General features: G+C 41.6%; 1 protein-coding gene across 4 annotated transcripts in view; it reads left to right on the top strand.

Moving 5' to 3' along the window:
- CFLAR (CASP8 and FADD like apoptosis regulator) overlaps nucleotides 1-12,691 on the top strand; it is a 224,671-nt gene extending 211,980 nt beyond the window's left edge. For all 4 annotated transcript variants that reach the window (XM_069226076.1, XM_069226080.1, XM_069226079.1 and 1 more), the window contains one exon: nucleotides 8,706-12,691. In XM_069226076.1, the coding sequence (XP_069082177.1) occupies nucleotides 8,706-8,844 (139 nt within the window). In that variant the 3' untranslated portion in view covers nucleotides 8,845-12,691. The remainder of the gene's footprint in view (nucleotides 1-8,705) is intronic.
- Nucleotides 12,692-17,856: the final 5,165 nt, after the last annotated feature.

The following is a 17,856-nucleotide window of genomic DNA, read 5'->3' as shown; positions in this document are numbered from 1 at the left end:
AGATGCACCAAAGACATTGACTGTTAAATTGCTACTGCATTGGACTTAGGTCACCCCTTGTGAATGCAGACCTTTGGGCCACCGATAAATGGTCAGGATACTTTGACCGCTATGCTTGGGTTGTTTTTCCTAGTAGTCACTTGTCAAGTCGGAGTGCCTCGCCATTCTCCCTCCTTTTGTGGAAGCTTCAGACCTCTGATTAGAAGAACCTCAATGTGATGTAAGTATTTTAACCTGAATGTCGGTCTCCTCAAACATGAGCCTGTTACTGAGGTATCTTGGATGCTGGCTGGTAGTTCCAATTTCCTAATCACTTGTAACATATATATTCCCTCTGAAGCTCTGTTTCTAAACGCAACCACTTTATTTAGAAGATGGAATATTCAGGACACCGCACACCTCTGTAAATCAGTTACTGTTCTTTGTAACAAACTCGTCTTTTTGGGGCACTCTTCCAAAGCCAGCTTTTAAATTCCAAGAAAGTTGCCTTTTTTCACCCCCTGAAATTAGTTCTGTTACTGTCTCCTTTTCGCCAATGAATCCAGTTTTGTCTTCTTGTGCATAGTATGTTTCTATTCAGTTTTCATAAAAACTCAGTTGTAACTTTCCGCCAACCCACTTTGCTGCCAGGTAAACCTTCATATCTCTTCCAGGCACTAGGAGCAGACTGCAAATCAGTTCTTATTAATGTTGTACATATGCTCAAATATTTATTTTTGTAACCATCCTCAATCCAGCCTGCTCCACCAAGGCTGAAAAAAATAGCATTGCATGATTTTATCTTTTAAAATGGTCACTCAGACCTGCTTCAGTCACTGTAACTTCTTCTAGATACTCCTTGAAAGCAGGGACTTCCAGTGGTCAAACACCAGAAAAGCAATGCATAATGTCAGAAGCATTGGGTAAAAAATGGATGCAGCACCATTGAACCTTGTGTCTGGTTCACTAACTCAGATAACGAGACATTACAATGTTGCCTTCCGTCACACTGAATTGTAACAAGCATTACAATTGGGTGCTAGTGACCACATCCAATATGCAGAGCAGTCAATTCACCAAAACATCAAGAAACCTGCCTCCGAAGCACAGACTGGTGAAAGAACTATGTGCTAAGGCAAAAGAGAGGTCACATTTCTATCTAGTATGCAGGTATATATGAACTATAATCAATCATAAGTCCTTGTCCCCCAAAATAAGTGCAATGGCCACCCCTTGAAACAGTCAACAAAAATTAGCACTTGAGGGTCAAGCCTTCCCTCTCGACTACACCCTCAGCTATTCAGACTCCCCTGCAAAATTCCACATATTCAGAGGATAGATGGAGGAATAATCAGAGGCTTTGGACCAGCACATTAATGCTCTCTGTCACTGTTGTTTTCACTCGAGTTCTCAATGTTCCTATGTTTAATTGGTATCCAAAGCACAGAGTGTGAGTCTGTAAAAATTCTTGAACCAGCACTCCTCTTGGGATGCCCCCAGTCAGCCTAACCGTGCACTTGTACACTGCCTTAAGAATCAAGGGCCAGATGTACTAAACTTTTTAGTCTTGCATACAGACCACATCACGTTTTGTGACAACAAAAATGATTTGGGCATGTACTTGCAGTAATTTAGGTGCCAATGTTGTAGGTGCCCCATCTAAATATGACCTTGTATGAGATGTGGCAGTGTTCCAGAGTTGCGGTGATAAGTGGAAAAAAAAATTGTTGGGAGTAGTCAGTGGTCAAAGGGACCACTATCAAATCTAAAGCAAACCATTAAAAAAGTACACATATTTTGCTGGACTGTTTCCTTTAAGGAAAATAGACTGCATTTAAACAAACAAACTTTACTTTACTTTTATTAAATAACAATCACAGATATGTGGTCTGCTGACCCTTGAAGGCCACCATTTCTTGTGATGGTCACCAATCCTGTGAGTCACAATTTGCGACCTACCTCATTAATAGGTACCCATTCCGAATTGTAATTTTACAAACAGACCAATTAGTGCATAGGACATAGATTGGTTCATAAAATTATTCACTGGTCACAGATTGGAACCAGTTAATACAATTATCTTCGCTATGACAGGAATTTGGAAGACAAGGCTTTAAAGAGTTTCACGCAATACACCTACAGATCACTCCTCCGGATCTGCCACCAGGGAGTCAGAGCCACCAAGTGCTCAGCACTCACTGAACAGATTTAGAAGAGATTCAACTCCTGAAAATAAATCTTTGCCATAGTGAAGGTATTCACATCCCCTGCTGCCAGATCCACAACCACCACCCTCTCACAGGAACTCTGTACACAGATCTCCCACTACTTGACCAGCAAAATAAATTGTCACCATCTACAACAACTTTGGACCCCAACCAGAGCGTTCTTGCTATTTTCCAGTCCAGTGGCTAGAACACTCTGGAAACTGCCCTAACCTGCTGGCCAGCCATCACCCCTATGGAAACCACCAACACCATGCCAACAGCTACTCGGGAGCCTCTTCAGAACCCTACCTTCACTACGTGTTCACCAAAGGACCCAACCACATATGCACAATCCTTTCACCAGTCCTCAACAACTCTTCACCACCCCATCTTCTCAGACACCTGGAAACACACCGCCATCTTACCACTCTTGAAGATACCCTCAGTAAACCAGAGTACCCTGGATAGCTACAGACCCATCTCCATCCTCACCCTCCCCTTCCCAGCCACAGTATGAGAAAAGCTTACCAACAACTGATTGGACAACCACATCATGCCCAACCACCTTCTTGACTCCTCCCAATCTGGATTCAGACATAACTTCAGCACTGAGATCACCCTTATTGCTGCCACTGAGGACATCCATCTTATAATAATGGACAAGGGGGACACAGTAGAACTCATCCTACTCGACCTATTAGCTGCTTTCATTACGGTTTCCTACTCCACCCTCACCCAGCACTTCCATGACACTAGAATCCTTGGACCAGCACTCTTCTTAGGATGCCCCGAGTCAGCCTAGCCGTGCACTTGTACAATGCCTCCAGCTTGATTGCTAGGGATTAAAGGCGCAGGTGATTCCTACGGGGGAAGTGTAGCCCTTGACTTCCAAAACAGTAGTTTTCTTAAAAGAACCCTTCATACAATTAGGGATAATTCATACATTTAATGCATATTTATTAGAGCAAAAACAGTCTCAAAATTGAAATAGCAACCACTATTTCTTAACAAATGTATTCATATTCATTTTATTATTGGGCAGATTGTAGAGTACCATTTATCTTCTCTATCTCTAGGCTGTCTAGGAAATCTACAGACGCCACTCCCAACATTAAATAAGTTGCAATGGTTTCTTAATGTAGTTCTCTTGGACACTTTCACTTGGGTACTTGCAACCGGAAACAGATACCTCAGATTATTTTAATCCGTCCTGGGACCGTTTAAGTGAGTGTTCTTCTTTTATACCCCTTTCAATATTGATTGAAGGATTGACGTAAGCTCTGAAGGAAAATACCCCATAGGATATGAGACTCCTGCCATATCCTCTGGAGTCAGATGTTTACCATTCATGACAATTAATCCCCAGATTCTGACATAGGATGTTTCTGTTTATTTTATGGTTCTAATCTTCTGTCCTGATGATGACCTGTTTCTGATTAATTTGACATTGTGAGTTGAAACTTTTGACAGTTTTCGGATGCAGACTGTTTTTAAATGAAATGTGGAGTTCTTGACATTCAGGATATGAGTGTCTCAATGAACATTATACTATCTCTTTCAGTCATGTGTATATAATAATGTATATAGCACTAGTGCACTAAAAATTCACTTTGTCACCTTTGCAGTGTTAAACAATTTTTTCCTGAAGCACATATTTGTGGATCCAGGCACCAGATGGCATATGACTGTTACTTATATCACGCTAAAACACTATTGTGACAAACAAGGAAAAAACATTTGTGTGTGTTTCCTGGGTAGACGGTGGTGCATGCGTGCCATCAAGTGGTCCATAGAATAATTACACAGTATTAACACTTTAAACAAAGTAATTATCCCAATCGTACTGGAACAACTACCTTTTAGGTCTCGGCTGCACAGCGCTTGGCTGGCTCTTCGAGACATGTTGTCGATACCAGTGGTTCTCAACCTTTTGATGCCTGAGGACCACCACTGAATCATTACTGGAAGCCGGGGACCCCCAAGCAATTTTGTATGATTTAAATTTCAAACATTAAAACAGTAATTCACAAAAATACACACCAAACAAATACTTGAATTACTAAAGATATACGTATTTTATATTGAAAAAATATGCAAAAATCAGAAATGTATAATGGGAAGGTTGGCGCTGCATCTCAGCGACTAACTTTTCAGTGTTTCGTTTTATTTAGGAAAGCTTAATCCTCAGGTCAGATTCTATATTAACAAGTGGTGGGGCAAGCAAGTAAAACCATAAGGGCCTCTCTACTCTCCATAACTTCTTTCTCATATGTAATTTATTTGCTTTATAGCACCTCTCTTACCAGTGTAGGGTGTCTCAGCACACCACAGGGACTACAAGGTGTAGGATTCACATGTCATTCACACTGGTAGGCATTTTCTAAGAGTGCTTGGTCTGTAAAAGCACAAACTCAGGATTCAGAATATAACATAGTGGTTAGAGCTGATTTTAATAATAAGAATGTATTTCTATGCAAGCAAACCCTTTTTAGCAGCATAATGAGGATGGGGAAAAATGTAACTTTATAATTTGCGCCATGCAATTCGCATGCAGCTCATTGATGGCAGTTTATAGCTCACTGTGCTAGATTAAGATTCTAACTTATGAACTGCTCAGTTACAAAAAAATATCTAAACCAAAAGCAGTAACCCACTCTGCTATGCATATAAAATACTGTTCTTTGCATGATACACGTTCTTTGCAGCAGGCATATTAACCATTTGCCCAAACTTAGATGAGCCAAAACTGCCACTAGATAAAACTCCCATCTCCAGCAGGTACATTAGTCACCAGAGTTATCTTGACACGTCTATTTTTGCCATAACAGTGGCTTTACAGTGCTGTGAAAACTGCTGCACAAAGGAAGTAATAATTATGAAAATACACACTTTTTTGTTATTGTTGTTCTGTCTTTCTCTTTATCCTTTTTTTCCTTTTTAGTCTGTCTTGCTCTAGTCTGGGTCAATGTCTGATGATGAAAAATAACTTAGCCGCTGTCCTCAACAAGCATTGGTTCTTATGAGAGATATTGGCTTTGGCAGTCTTTGGTAGCCATGCTGTACAGCAGCTCAGACGCTTTACAGTATGGCTAAAACTGATTTAAAAAACTGCAATACGAGGGAAATTGGCTTTGTCAATGGACTTTAGCCATATTGTATAGCCATTGGTTGCTGTTCACCATGACTGAAAGTCAGGTAAAGACACACTATGACATTGTTATACAACATGGCTGAAAGACATTGACAAAGCCAATAGCTTTCACGTTACCGAGACCGATTGCATTTGCCACTGCTTGTTGTATTCAGTAACTGCAGTTGGCAGGCTCAGCTTCACATACGTTTGGGAATTTTAATGTATAATTTGCCACTATCAGTGTAATCAAGCATGTCCTAATCACTTGTTGTTAACCAATGTGTGGAAGATGGGAGTTATGTCTGTACAGCTGTATTCCATTTTGTATAAATTCTAGTCAGGGCTCTACAAGGGAGATTGATTGCATTCGGACCGGCTTCCTCTTGACTTTGAACGAAAAACCCCGCAAATCTACAGTGCTGCATTATTTGCGTAAATTCATCGTTGTGCAAAATCTCGATTAGTGTGGCAGCATAGTATGTGATGATCTCATTTTTGGATATGGAGGAACTCGGAAGGTGAGGCTGGACTACTTTATTCCACCTGGTAGTGTATGGAAAGATTACTCCAACCCCCAAAAAGTGAGAGGGATGTCTTTACTGATTTCTTTTACATATGTCCTTTCACGTAGAACTCACCAGGTTTTCCTCTTATTCACATTGTTTAACTAATGTTGCCCATAAGCCTAGTACAACATCTGTTAATCTTGCTTACATAAGTCATTTTTATGAAGCATACTATGGTCGCGTCTGGCCAATACAGGGAGAAGCCAAGACGCATTCGCATCTTACCAGGAAACCCAGGTTAGAGAGTCCTCTTCCACTCTTCAGAACCCAGAAAAATTCCCTGGAAGGATCAAAGTTCCCCTAGCCTCAGTAAGTTCAGGTACACAGGCTGGTCACTGTGGTGTAATGATGGACTCAAAGCTGTTGCTAACGCTAGGATAAAGAATTTAAGTCTGTAAAAAGATGTCTCCCTTTGTGTGACCTTTTCAGCCACTCAAACATGAAGATGTCCTGACCTTACAACTGTTTAGCAAAGAAAACAAATACTGTTAACTTTTTTTTTTAACCGATAAAACACTTTTGGGGGTGACAGCAACCAAGTGATTCCCTATTCAGTAGTAATATCTTAAAGTTGATTTTATGTTTCCCTTACATAATTTTTGCAACACACTTTGAAACTCGGACTTCTCTACAGCTGTCAGTTAACTGTTTCTTATTGATCTCTTAAAAGGGAGGCTTCAGGCTCTTTTTTCCAAGCAGAAAGTATTTTCTGATCTATGAAAAGAACATTAAAACAGGGTCAGAGTCATTTACAGGTGTGGGCTGCCAACAGCGTTAGCTACGACAGTAATATGTCGAGAAAAAAACGTCTTTATCAATTGGCCTGTTTAACTTTTATTCACATTTTGTTTCTGGTCTCCACAACATATATAATGGGGAATTGGTTTAGTTAATTTTAGCCCTTGACTGTCTTGCGCTGTGGCAAAGTAGAATAGGCCTTGTCCATGACCAAGAGTGGATGGCTGGGTGGGCATGCAACAAGTAGGCAAATAAGTAGAAGATTGAAACCTGCATCTAATTAAACGGCATGCCAGGGAGTTGTAGAAGTGCTTATACACAAGAAACAGTACCGTACACTGTGAGCCGTGGCATTTTGCTTGACCACGTGCATATCCACTTACAAAAAGTGCATTTCGGTACCAATTATTGGGTTGGGGAGGATAGGTGCAATACTTCACTTTGCCAGTGCTTTTACTTTTCGTTTTTTGTCCTTTTTTATTTGTTAGTCATCCGTCTGAGTTTAAACTATCTCTCGAAGTTACCATATTACAAAGCAAATAGCACCATTCTTTATGGCATTGGTAATCCTGTTTTCCTATGATGCGCATTTAAAGGGTTTTCTATCTATACTAGGTACACCTGCCTCATAGGAAGAGCCCATAATTTAATTCAATTTATGTTTTTTAGTTGAAACATTTATGGCAAGCATATGGCCGCCACATTTGCACGGCAGAAGTCTTTCTGTTTTCTTCCTTTTAGTGCCATATGCTTCTATTGAAAAATACATTTAAAAAAATGAATCGTCAACCTTGAGAAACCAGACCTATTGACTTTGCCACTGCTGGTTTTATATGTAGTGCGAATTCACCCTTATTAAGGCTTTGTGCATAAATTGTCTTTGTACTCTTTTCTCATTGAAAATAAACCAGTAGTGGTGTAGAAAAGGTTGGGAAGCCTGTTGTGCAAACTTACAAATATATTTTAAGACCTACTTTTTTTAATGAAACCTTAGAGACTACGATTCAGAGCTGAGCAGTAACAAAAAATTATCTGATCTGGTTTGTGCAGTGGGAAAACTGGAAGAAAAATCTGTTTGCAGGATTTCCTCCTATAAAGGGATAATTCTGCTTGTGATTTCGACCAGCGGTTCTCCTCCGGATTGAAACTTTTTCCTCAAATTGTGGGATTTTCTTTTACCACCTAGCTTTCAATCATAGCCTTTGTTAAAAAGAAATGCCTGTCGTGGAAGCTACTTTTAAGCAGTCATATAGGCTGTAGGATCCATGGCCACTTAGCTGTGGAAGAGGTCATCTGTAAAGCTATAGGTTTAGCTGCAGTGTAGGCTGTGTGAGGCTATGACTGAACTGTCATGGGTGCTCTCTGTAAAGCCGCCTCAAAGCTGTAGAGGCTGTGTGAGAGATGCACATAGTTTGCAGTTGTACAGTTTTGGTGTCCTCCAAGGTCCTGTGCTGTAAGGTGAATGATGGATTTTCATGTGCCTCAAGAAGAAGGCTCTCAACAAATCTTTTCTGTTCTACCAGATTTTGTCCCCAAACCCCTCCCCCACCCTAGTCTACAGTTTTGTTTTTGATTCCAGAGGCCCTTTAAATCTCTACACTATTGACAACGTTCTTAGCTCTTCCCGAAACCGGTTAATGGTAAAAATCCACGGGCAGCCATTACTGCTAATAAATACCTCACCTCTTTTAATAGACTCTACATAGTATTTAATGTTGTGGCATCATCACTGCTTGTTCAATGGAAATAAGGGCTCGTTCCCTGTAGAATGTTGGTTAGAAGGTTGTTGTGGTGTTCAAATGGTGAGCCTCCTTCTCCGGGAGACTGATCATGTGCGAAAGGTCTCAAGCTGAGGTTCTAGCTGGGCTAATCATTGACTCACTGTTGTTTTTATATTGCTGTTTTTTGTGTCTTGGTGAAATGAATTTAGTGACTCATTTAACATTGGGTGCACATATGATAATTGTGTAGTGACGACGCTTCATTTTTTTTTTTTTTTTTTTTTAGAGGTTGTCTGCATTTTAAACGAGTATTAGTGAATTTATGCTGTGCATTCATTACTTTTTCTTTCCTTTCCTACAGGCGGCTGCACCTGCTGGATATCCACACTGAGCTCAATCGCAGAGTGTATGAGAGAAACACCAATTCAGACCCAAGGGAGCATTACTCATTGCTGTTGCAACACACGCTACGCAAGAAACTTTTTCTTACCTGCAACTAAAGAACCTGCAGAAATGCAGTATAGAGAGGGCTGAGAATTCCAGTTACACCACAAGTTGAGGTCAACAATTTATTCCTTGGATGCACAGGTCCATTTTGCCATAATGGCACAATTGATGCTTGTCTCGGAGCAATATCTCTCTGAAGTTCTTTGACTCTCAGCTAATGGAGAAACAGTCAATCTGCGTTCGTTTGTGCAGAGCACCTAACTTGTACTTGTTTGTGGAGAAATATACAAGCATCACATCTGGCCGGGGTGGAGGGTTGGGAAAGCAGTTAGACAGACTGACCAAATTTATTTTTAGGCATGCTCCTCTTTCTACCAGCGGTAGCTAGTTCGAGGCTAGCACCATACAAAGGTACACACCTTAATGCTTACCCTGGACCAGCTCTGTACATGAGGGCTATTTTGATTGTAGTTTGGTTATTCACCCTGTATTCACCCACATTTGAAGCTGAACTATGTAACAACACGAGAGATTATCTCTTTTGTTTTAGTCCTTAACCTGTGTATGGAATAAGAGCTGCACCAGCCCTGGTAGCACTCGACCTAGCAGTGGCTATATGGAATCCATCAGTTGGTGACCGAATGGACTTTAGGGAAACCATGGAAATTCCGGGCGGGTCCGTGGCTCTAACTGGCCAGTAAGACGCATCTGGTCAGTCGCAGGCTAGGCTCAAAGGTCTGGACGCTCATGGGCTATGAGCGGTTACTTTGTGGTGCAGAATGAAGCTGAGGAGGAATTTGAAAGAAATACGGGGATTTAATGGCCACAAAGACCGAAGTAAGTGCCTCAGGAAGACCATTTATTATTCTTATGCTCCTCTGGTTGGGGCTGACAAAAGATCTACAGCGGCCACGCTTGTCACACCTTTATGTCTCCATTTGGACCATGACACGCCATTCTGCCTTTGAGTCCATGCTGTAGTCTTGCGTTCAATCCATAGTACCAACTACCTACTTTTTCTGTTCTGTTTTTTTTTTTTCTCCTAATGGCGTCCATGCTAGCACTTCCTGAGAATATTTGTTTCTTTGGTGCTCTAATCACCTCACTTGCGCACATTCATGGCACACACTAGCAGATTGGGGTACGTTACAAAAGTGGTCAGTCAAACCACAAATTGTAAGTACGGAGGAGGGTACTAGCTATCTTATGAGCGATTGGAAGACTTGTAAAACAAGAGAATGTCTGCAGAAAGTCGCCACTTGGCCCATCGTGTGGAGGTTTGAGGGCGTGGCTTTTCAGTAGAAACTGCAAGCTTTCTGAATTTTCTTGTCAAACCTTTGCAAGGTCATGGTGTCCTTCTGTAACCATTACAGACCTGGCCATCTGCAATGAAGCTAGGAAGTGGCATCCCTTGTCTGAGTCAGTTAGCGCCATAAAGCTTACAAAACGAGGCAAAGAAGGTATACTAAACGAGGTAATTAAAAGTAATTAAGAACATTTTTAATTATTGCATGGGCAGTGTAGTGAAGAATCCATTTTCTCACCACAGTTATTTTGTGAAATATTTAGCATATGTTATCAATATTTATTTATTTTATTTTTATCAACATATTGTTTACTAACGTGTTTGTAGTAGTTTCATGTTAGTTAGCTATTGCAAGTGGGAAGCTATATAATGGAATAATCCTGTGTGTTGCATCAAATCTTTATTTCTTACATCAATGTTTGCTATTTAAAGGTGGTTTTGTAATGTCAGTAACTACATGTATGCAGCACTCTATATAAACTTAATGCCCGCCCATTGCTGAGATGTTTAGGAGGGTTGGACATATATACCCAACCAGCCAAGTGTGATGCTTTTGTGAAATAATTAAAAGCTACTTGTGTATTTTATCAGGTTCTTTTGAAGGAATGAGCTTATCAACAGAAATATTCATTAGGACCATATTATTGGCTCCCATTGCTCCTATAGCATATTTATAGCTGTGTGTGCCACACTAATAGTACCTATGCAAGGTACGTTTAACAGGAAAGAGAAGGTCTGAATAGGAATTATATAAGGAGGGCCCTACAAATTAACATTAGGGTGGTATTAAGTGCTTGGGTGTTGATTTTTTTGTTTTCTCAGATAGGTAGCCTAGTGTAGAAATAACCATAACCTTTATCTGTGGATCTGATGGTAGACTGTTACCTTGGCAAGGTTGCTGGAACATGGAGGTTGGTCGAAGATGATGAAACCTGACTCTTGCCTTTCCTAGGAGCTAATCAATGTATTCTGGAAAGTGTTAGTTTGCTTCTTTCCTTTGAGGCCAGAGATTAAATGTCACATGCTTTTGGGCCCACTTGACCCTCCTGCACATTGGCATATAGTGCATTGATGCGGTTCTTTTTGTACTACCTGAGGGTTCCTGTAACCATGTTGTGCTGAGCTATATACTAAGTGGTCTTAGCTGGAGCATACCTTAATTTGATGTCTTGATTTAGGTGATCATAGTGAATGTGTGCTCTAGAACAAACCTGTTTTATATTCTGTTTGCATAACTTTTGCTGTGATTGAAGGTCAGGGAGTAAGGGATTGGAGGATGAGGAGAGGGGGTGAGAGGAGTGGACCTGGGCCTCAGGCGCAAACATCTTTTTTTTTTTAACTGCTGACTTTGAGGTTGTTTTTACCTTCCTCTCCGATGGGATTTGTAGTGATTGGCCAAGGTGGAACTGCTTCATGGATGCTAGCTGGTTACTAGCTGCAAATTGTGAGAAAAGGATCCTGGTGACAGCGACTGGAATTCTTAAATAGAATTGGGATTGTAGTCTTTGGAGAAGGGCGTTAGCATTAATATCAACGCCTATTTTGAAGGTTATGGTTGAGTATATGGCTGAAATAGCATAGCCCACAAGCATACGAGAGACTACTGGTAAAGAGTTTTAGTTAGTAGGATTGATGTTCTGGACTGATTGATTTTTTTCAGTGAAGTTGTTTGTATTGAAATATAGTGATTAGTTTGTGGGGTGGAAGCTTCCAGGGAGGTGTAAAAATTTCATGGTTATACGGAAAGTATATTGAAACCAGTTGATGAAACCTTGAAATTTTGTACACCACAAAATGATTTTGGTGGCCAAAGAGAACACTGTTTCATTGTTTGTTTGGACTTTGCTTATGTATAAGGTGACTCTGTGTTGATTTGGGCACTTGTATACGGTTTCTTGAATAGTTTTTGTGCCTTCCAATTGTCCTAGCAGGTGATTTTGTAGATTGGGTTCATTCAGTTCGATAGTGGAGTGAGTGCATCTGCTACCTTGATGATGTTATCAGACTTGTCAGACATGATTGAGACTTTGCAGTCTGTAAACATGTAATAGATTGATTTTGAGCCTTTACTGTGATATTGGTGAAGGGAGGTGTTTGGAATGGAGAATGAGGTTATCGGTGGAGGGTAGGCTTTTGAATTGTCTTCTCCTGGACAGAGTAATGGGGTTGGCCAGCGAGATTTCGATGTTCCAGTAACAAAGAACATGGAGGTAGCCGATCCTGATGCGCAGCGGGGAGTGGTAATGGGAGAGGAGATCTTTTAGAGGATGGCTTGGAATTTAGATGCAATCAGGAATCCTTCTGTGTCCTTTCAGTTACTTTCTGCTTCTAGCATTTAGTTTAGTCTTTTCCGCCAAGCTTAAAAGCATTGGATCTCAAGTGTATTCTAAAGCTGAGATTAAAGCAGCTTTGGTGATCAATATGAAGCTACCAAAATGCCTTTACATTACTTTTTCAACTATGCAGTGCTTTCCCTTTCACTAATAATTTTGGCTTGGGTATCAAGCCACTTGCCCAAAGGAGAATGAATGCATTTGCACCCATTCAAACAAAGCATGAGCTATTAAAAGATATTTGTGCACTTATTATTTGGCTATCTTTATGTTGTTTACAGTTCATTCTTTTCATTAATGGGTGGGAGGCGGGCAACTGCCACATTTTAGAGTTTGTACAGCTTCTCATTTAATCGTAAAACTATTAAAGGTCATGAAGTTAATACCGTATTTATATACCTGTACTTTGTTAATACCAGTAGTATTTTATAAACGATTGCTATGCAAGATAAAAAAGTAACGTTGGCAATATCGCACTCTTCATCCTCTTTGAAATCTGACGAAAGGGTAAGCCTTTCCAGGATAGGTATTCTCTCCAAGATTACCTTATTAAATAACAAATCTTTGAGCACTATTATGTTTAGGTTTTCCACTATTTTAAGTCCCCTTGTAAAACTGCGAAGGATAACTCAGCTCTATTAAATGAAACCTGGACTTGGTGCTGCTAATTAATTCAGTGGTCCTTTTTTCATCTCATTTTGTTATTCTTCTTTGTTCCCCTCCTCCTTTTGTTTTCTCCTTTGGTCCCAGTTTGTTATGAAATCTTGTCTCATAACATGTATATTTACATTGTATGTTGGTGAAATTGATGGGATAGGGCCTGTAGGAAAGTGCCTCCTTTTTACCTGGTTACCCCCACTTTTTCCTGGTAACTGATATGATTTGAACTGAAAGTGCACTGGGTTCCTGCTAACCAGGTCCCCAGTGCCAGATATCTTTCCCAAAACTTTACAGTTGTTTCCCTAAATTGGCTAATCCTTTAGCACCCTCTATAAGTCCCTAGTAAATGGTACCCCTCATACCTGGGGCCTAAGATACTAAAGAGAGTCCCTAAAGGATGCAGCACAAATTGTGCCATCCAAAGGGACCCCTCACCAAACACATGCAGGCTGCGTGTCTTGGTGCATACAAAAGTGAAAACACATCACACATCCTCGTGTGCCATGTCCCCTCAAACTGCATACACTATATGTAAATCACCCCTACAGCAGACATGACAGCCATAAGGCAGAGTGCATTATATTACGTGTAATTCTATGTCTTTGTCGATTCTTAGACATAGTACGTGGACAGGGAAGCCATTTTAAATACATGTATTGGACACTGGTAGATACATGTTCCCAACTACATGATGTCTTCATTGAAGATAGGGATTTTGAGTTCAATCATCTCGTATTGATAGGCCCACACTGATTCCAGTGATGGATTTATCAATACATGCACCCAGAAGGCACCTTAGAGGTGCCCCCTGAAAACCTACCAGCCTCTGGTGTGCCCACTGACTAGTTTGAGCCAGCTGGCCACCAGAAGACACAAGTCTGACCCCCTAAGGGGAGAGTCTCTGCTCTCAGGCGGTCAAACACAAAGCCTGCTCTGAGAGGGGTGTTACATACCCCAACCCAACAGGATGACCTGCAAATATACATTCCAAGGTGGGAAGCTTCAAAGAAGCCTATCGCCCTCATTATTCAGATCTGGCTTCCCTCACAAGGGAGTCTGAGTCCATCGTAGTTTCACTCCTCCTGGACTCACCGACGAACGCCTGGAGCCTCTGCACTCAGCCCCCCTCTACCGTGAACGCTCCAGTAAAAAAAAAACAATGCCTGAAGACAAAGGACCAAAGGTGCCTACCAGTTCCCAAGCATCGTGAGGTGTGAGCCCCGCTGTTGGTTCAGCCCTGCTTGCTTCCTGGCCAGAGCCTGCAGCCTCTTTTCACAGTGACTGATCTCCATTGAAACGCACTGGGCACCCAGTGCTGTTTTACACCGCGGACCTGGCCGCCCTCATGCTGCTGGTGGTGTACTGTTACTGCTGCCTTGGACCTTGCCCACCACTCATCTTAACTCCTGGAGATTGGCCTTGTATGTCACTCTACCTGTTTGCAGAACTTGTTCTTCCTCCTGTAGGATAACATTGCAGAACTCAGACATTGTCCACTTTTGAAAGTGAAAATATTTTATATTCAAAAATGTACTTACCCGAATGATTTTTCTCTAATACCCAAACATATATAAAGATACTTTATTCCTGTAAATTGGTGTGAGATCTCCTTTTTGAGTCGTGTCTCATTTATTTGTGGATGTCTTGCACACCTCTGCCTTAAGTCTAAGGCTGCTCGACAACACTACCTCCAAATAGAGCACTTTGTGATTGCATAACAAGCCATGTCCATTCATTCGGGAACCCCTGGACCCTTTACATGGTGTTTCTGGTTATTAATATACCACATAAATAGCCAGCTTCCTACTAGGTCTCTTTTTAAATATGTTGATTTTATATTTACTTCTATCTATAAATTGTTTCTTGGGCACTCCTTTCCCACCGGCTGAATCATTTATTTTTTCCTGAATTATTTGTATTGTGAAGAAGAGGCTGAGCTGCTGCACACCTTTGGTGGTACGGTAATACTAAATAATTAAATATTCCACTTCCTCCTCCTCTTAACAGTTTAATGGTATGCCCTAAAAGTCTAGGAAAATGACTTCTCAGAAGTCTGTATCTTTGTCGTTTTTTTCTTTTGGCATAATTATGCATTTGAGGTATTTTAAAAGTGATAAGACTATAATAGAAATGCCAGTGCTGTTTTTCTTAAATGGGAGGAAGTTGTTTGGAAGCAAAATCCACACCTTGCCTGCATGAGTTGGGAAGAAAAGTTGCCTTCATCTCAGACTCTGTTAGAAGCGAGTCCTTCAAGGGTAAGTTTCTAGAAGAATTTTATACCTTGACAGTGCTAGTACTATAGAGAGCATCCTGGAATGTTTTCAAGAGCTCACACCTAATATGAAGTGGCAATCATCACGGTCTACACCTGGATATTTATTTGTGTTTAAGAATTATGGATCCCACTCTTGCTGCTGTATTTTGAACTAACTGCGGTGTGACACCTTGACTGCTGGTCTAGCGGCACTCTTGTGTGCTACTTTTTCCAGTGTTTGCAAAGATCTTTTATATAGTTTGAAGGGTCTGTATACTCCACATTTGTGTCTTGCACCCACAATGTATTTTATATACTTCAAGGCAATAATGGCTCTTGCAGCGCTAGCTCTGTCAACCTCACAAATAAAGAGACAAATCCTTGGTAACACTTTCAGATAATAATTGGATATGTCTAAGATTGTGTTAATACTGTTTATACATAATCAAATACAGGTGAAATAAAAAGGCTAATGCTTTTACTTTTCTTACTACTAAAATATATTGCTGAAGATGTGCTCAATTCTCCATGATCTTGTTATGGCTTTCCACATCACCGTTCCAGGTCCAATTTAATCGGTTCCTGATAAATTAGACTCACTGTAGCCATGTCTCCAAACTCATAATACACTCTGGTCCCTCTCCTCTGTCCACAAGCTCTTGCATGCATCTGCGGTTGCATCTGTGCTCTTCACCACTCCCAGTTATTTCTATTTGAAAACACTATGGTTAGAGTACATCAAACAAGCTCAATACAATATGTAGGCATTAAGGCAGGATTACGTTTAGAGAATCCTAAGTAAAATTATAGTGGTATTATTAACCACTTGTTTAATTAATTCTGTTGATCTTAAAATGTGCACCCGGCAGACTTCCTTCGCCTGCCAGCATGATCCTCTGAAGCAAACCACTGACCTTTTTGAAATGCTATTGATTCACACATTGCGCAATAAAACACAATAAATGGCATTATGAAATTATGTATGTATATTATATATTTTATTTCCACCGATCCTTTGCGCTAATGGCTGTATTTTGCATTTAATACAGAAGTTCATAATAACATTTCTTTTGCACGTCACTGCTTTGAAATTAATAAAAGTTTGTTTGGCTTTAAAAGAATTGGGGTTAAGTGATAACGTACTAAACAGGCTAGTGTTAGATTAAAGATTATATGTGAACTGTCACTGTATCATTTTATTATTGACTTATCATTTCATGATCTCTCTATATACTGTATTTTTAGTGCTTTCTCATGTGCACACATTTTTCATTGTGTCTGAAAGTAGTTTAAAGTTTTTTTAAATGATATGTTTCACTGTTATTTTCACCTTCTTCCAGACTCACTAGATAGCAGTCACCCCAGGACAGCTCTTTAGAACATTCTCTGCACAGCTGCCAAAGGGCCCTATGGCTCCTGCGAACCATAATCAGGCTAAGCTTTTTGTGTCATTAATATTTGCCTGCAGCTGGCGGTGCTAGAGTGTCTAGTCTCAAGATGATCGTCATTCTGTGAGGCTCTGCCGACCGGAGCAGATAATCCCCTAGTTATACTGTTTAATTGGACGCATTGGCTACTGCCTGGATGGTGCAGGTATGAAGGAGTTCCTGCTGCACCTAATGGGTGCAGTTAATGGAGGACCCTGTTTTTTGCGGAGGCGAGCTCTTGGCTGCAGACGACTTACAACCTAAGCGGTGGCCTCTCTGGCATCGCAGGAGTGAGGCAGCAGAGGAGGCATGTGGTAGCGAGCTTCGCCCCTTGCCGATGCATTTTGAGACCCTGGAGACTGAGCCGGGAGCTGCAGGGTAAGTTCTCCTGAGCTGGGAGCCGGTCCTGGGAGCTTCGCTGCCGTGGGCGTGGCCGCCCTCAAGTCGAGTTGGCTCGCGTGGTGTGCCACAGTGTACTGTTGTGGCTTGGAGCGACCCAGTACTGGGGCCAGGTGTGGCAGGGCTCCCCGGGGACTTTGTCGCAGCAGAGTGAGCGGAGAAACCCTCAGGAGCTTTGTGAAGCTGACAGGACCCCTGCCCCTGGACAGCCCAAGTGGACTGCTGGCGGCTGCTGTGCTTGCCCCGCGGTGTCTAACTCCCCGGGGACAGGCTAGTACCAAATTTGAGAAGCGCGGCCCCAGTTACCTGATCCCCGGGGCATTGGACGCTCAGTGGCCCCTCTGCCATCATGAGGTGCCATGGCCCACTGACTTCCCACCTAGGGCTCGGACACTGCTAGGCGACCCTTCTGAAACTACGTCCCAGTACCTCCGGAAGTGTGACTGGCTGCTGGTAGCTTCCCCCCAGTCTCCCTGTGCAGGGCCTGTAATTTTCCCAGCCACACTCTAAGAGTTTACTGGAGCACCCTGTTTCTCCCTGGCCTGCTTGTGCCGTGCCCCCCCTTGACAAGGATGGCGGGATGAGGCGGGGCCTAGATGATACGGGAGATACCCTCCTTTCATTCGCTGCACTCTTTGCGCTGAGGCCCCTGATGTGAGTGGGCAAACCGAGACTGTGGGAGATGA

Source organism: Pleurodeles waltl, chromosome 3_1 (assembly GCF_031143425.1).
Source record: "Pleurodeles waltl isolate 20211129_DDA chromosome 3_1, aPleWal1.hap1.20221129, whole genome shotgun sequence".
Classification (NCBI taxonomy): domain Eukaryota; kingdom Metazoa; phylum Chordata; class Amphibia; order Caudata; family Salamandridae; genus Pleurodeles; species Pleurodeles waltl.
Note: the sequence above shows the minus strand (reverse complement) of the source record. Positions and strands in the feature narration are given on the sequence as shown.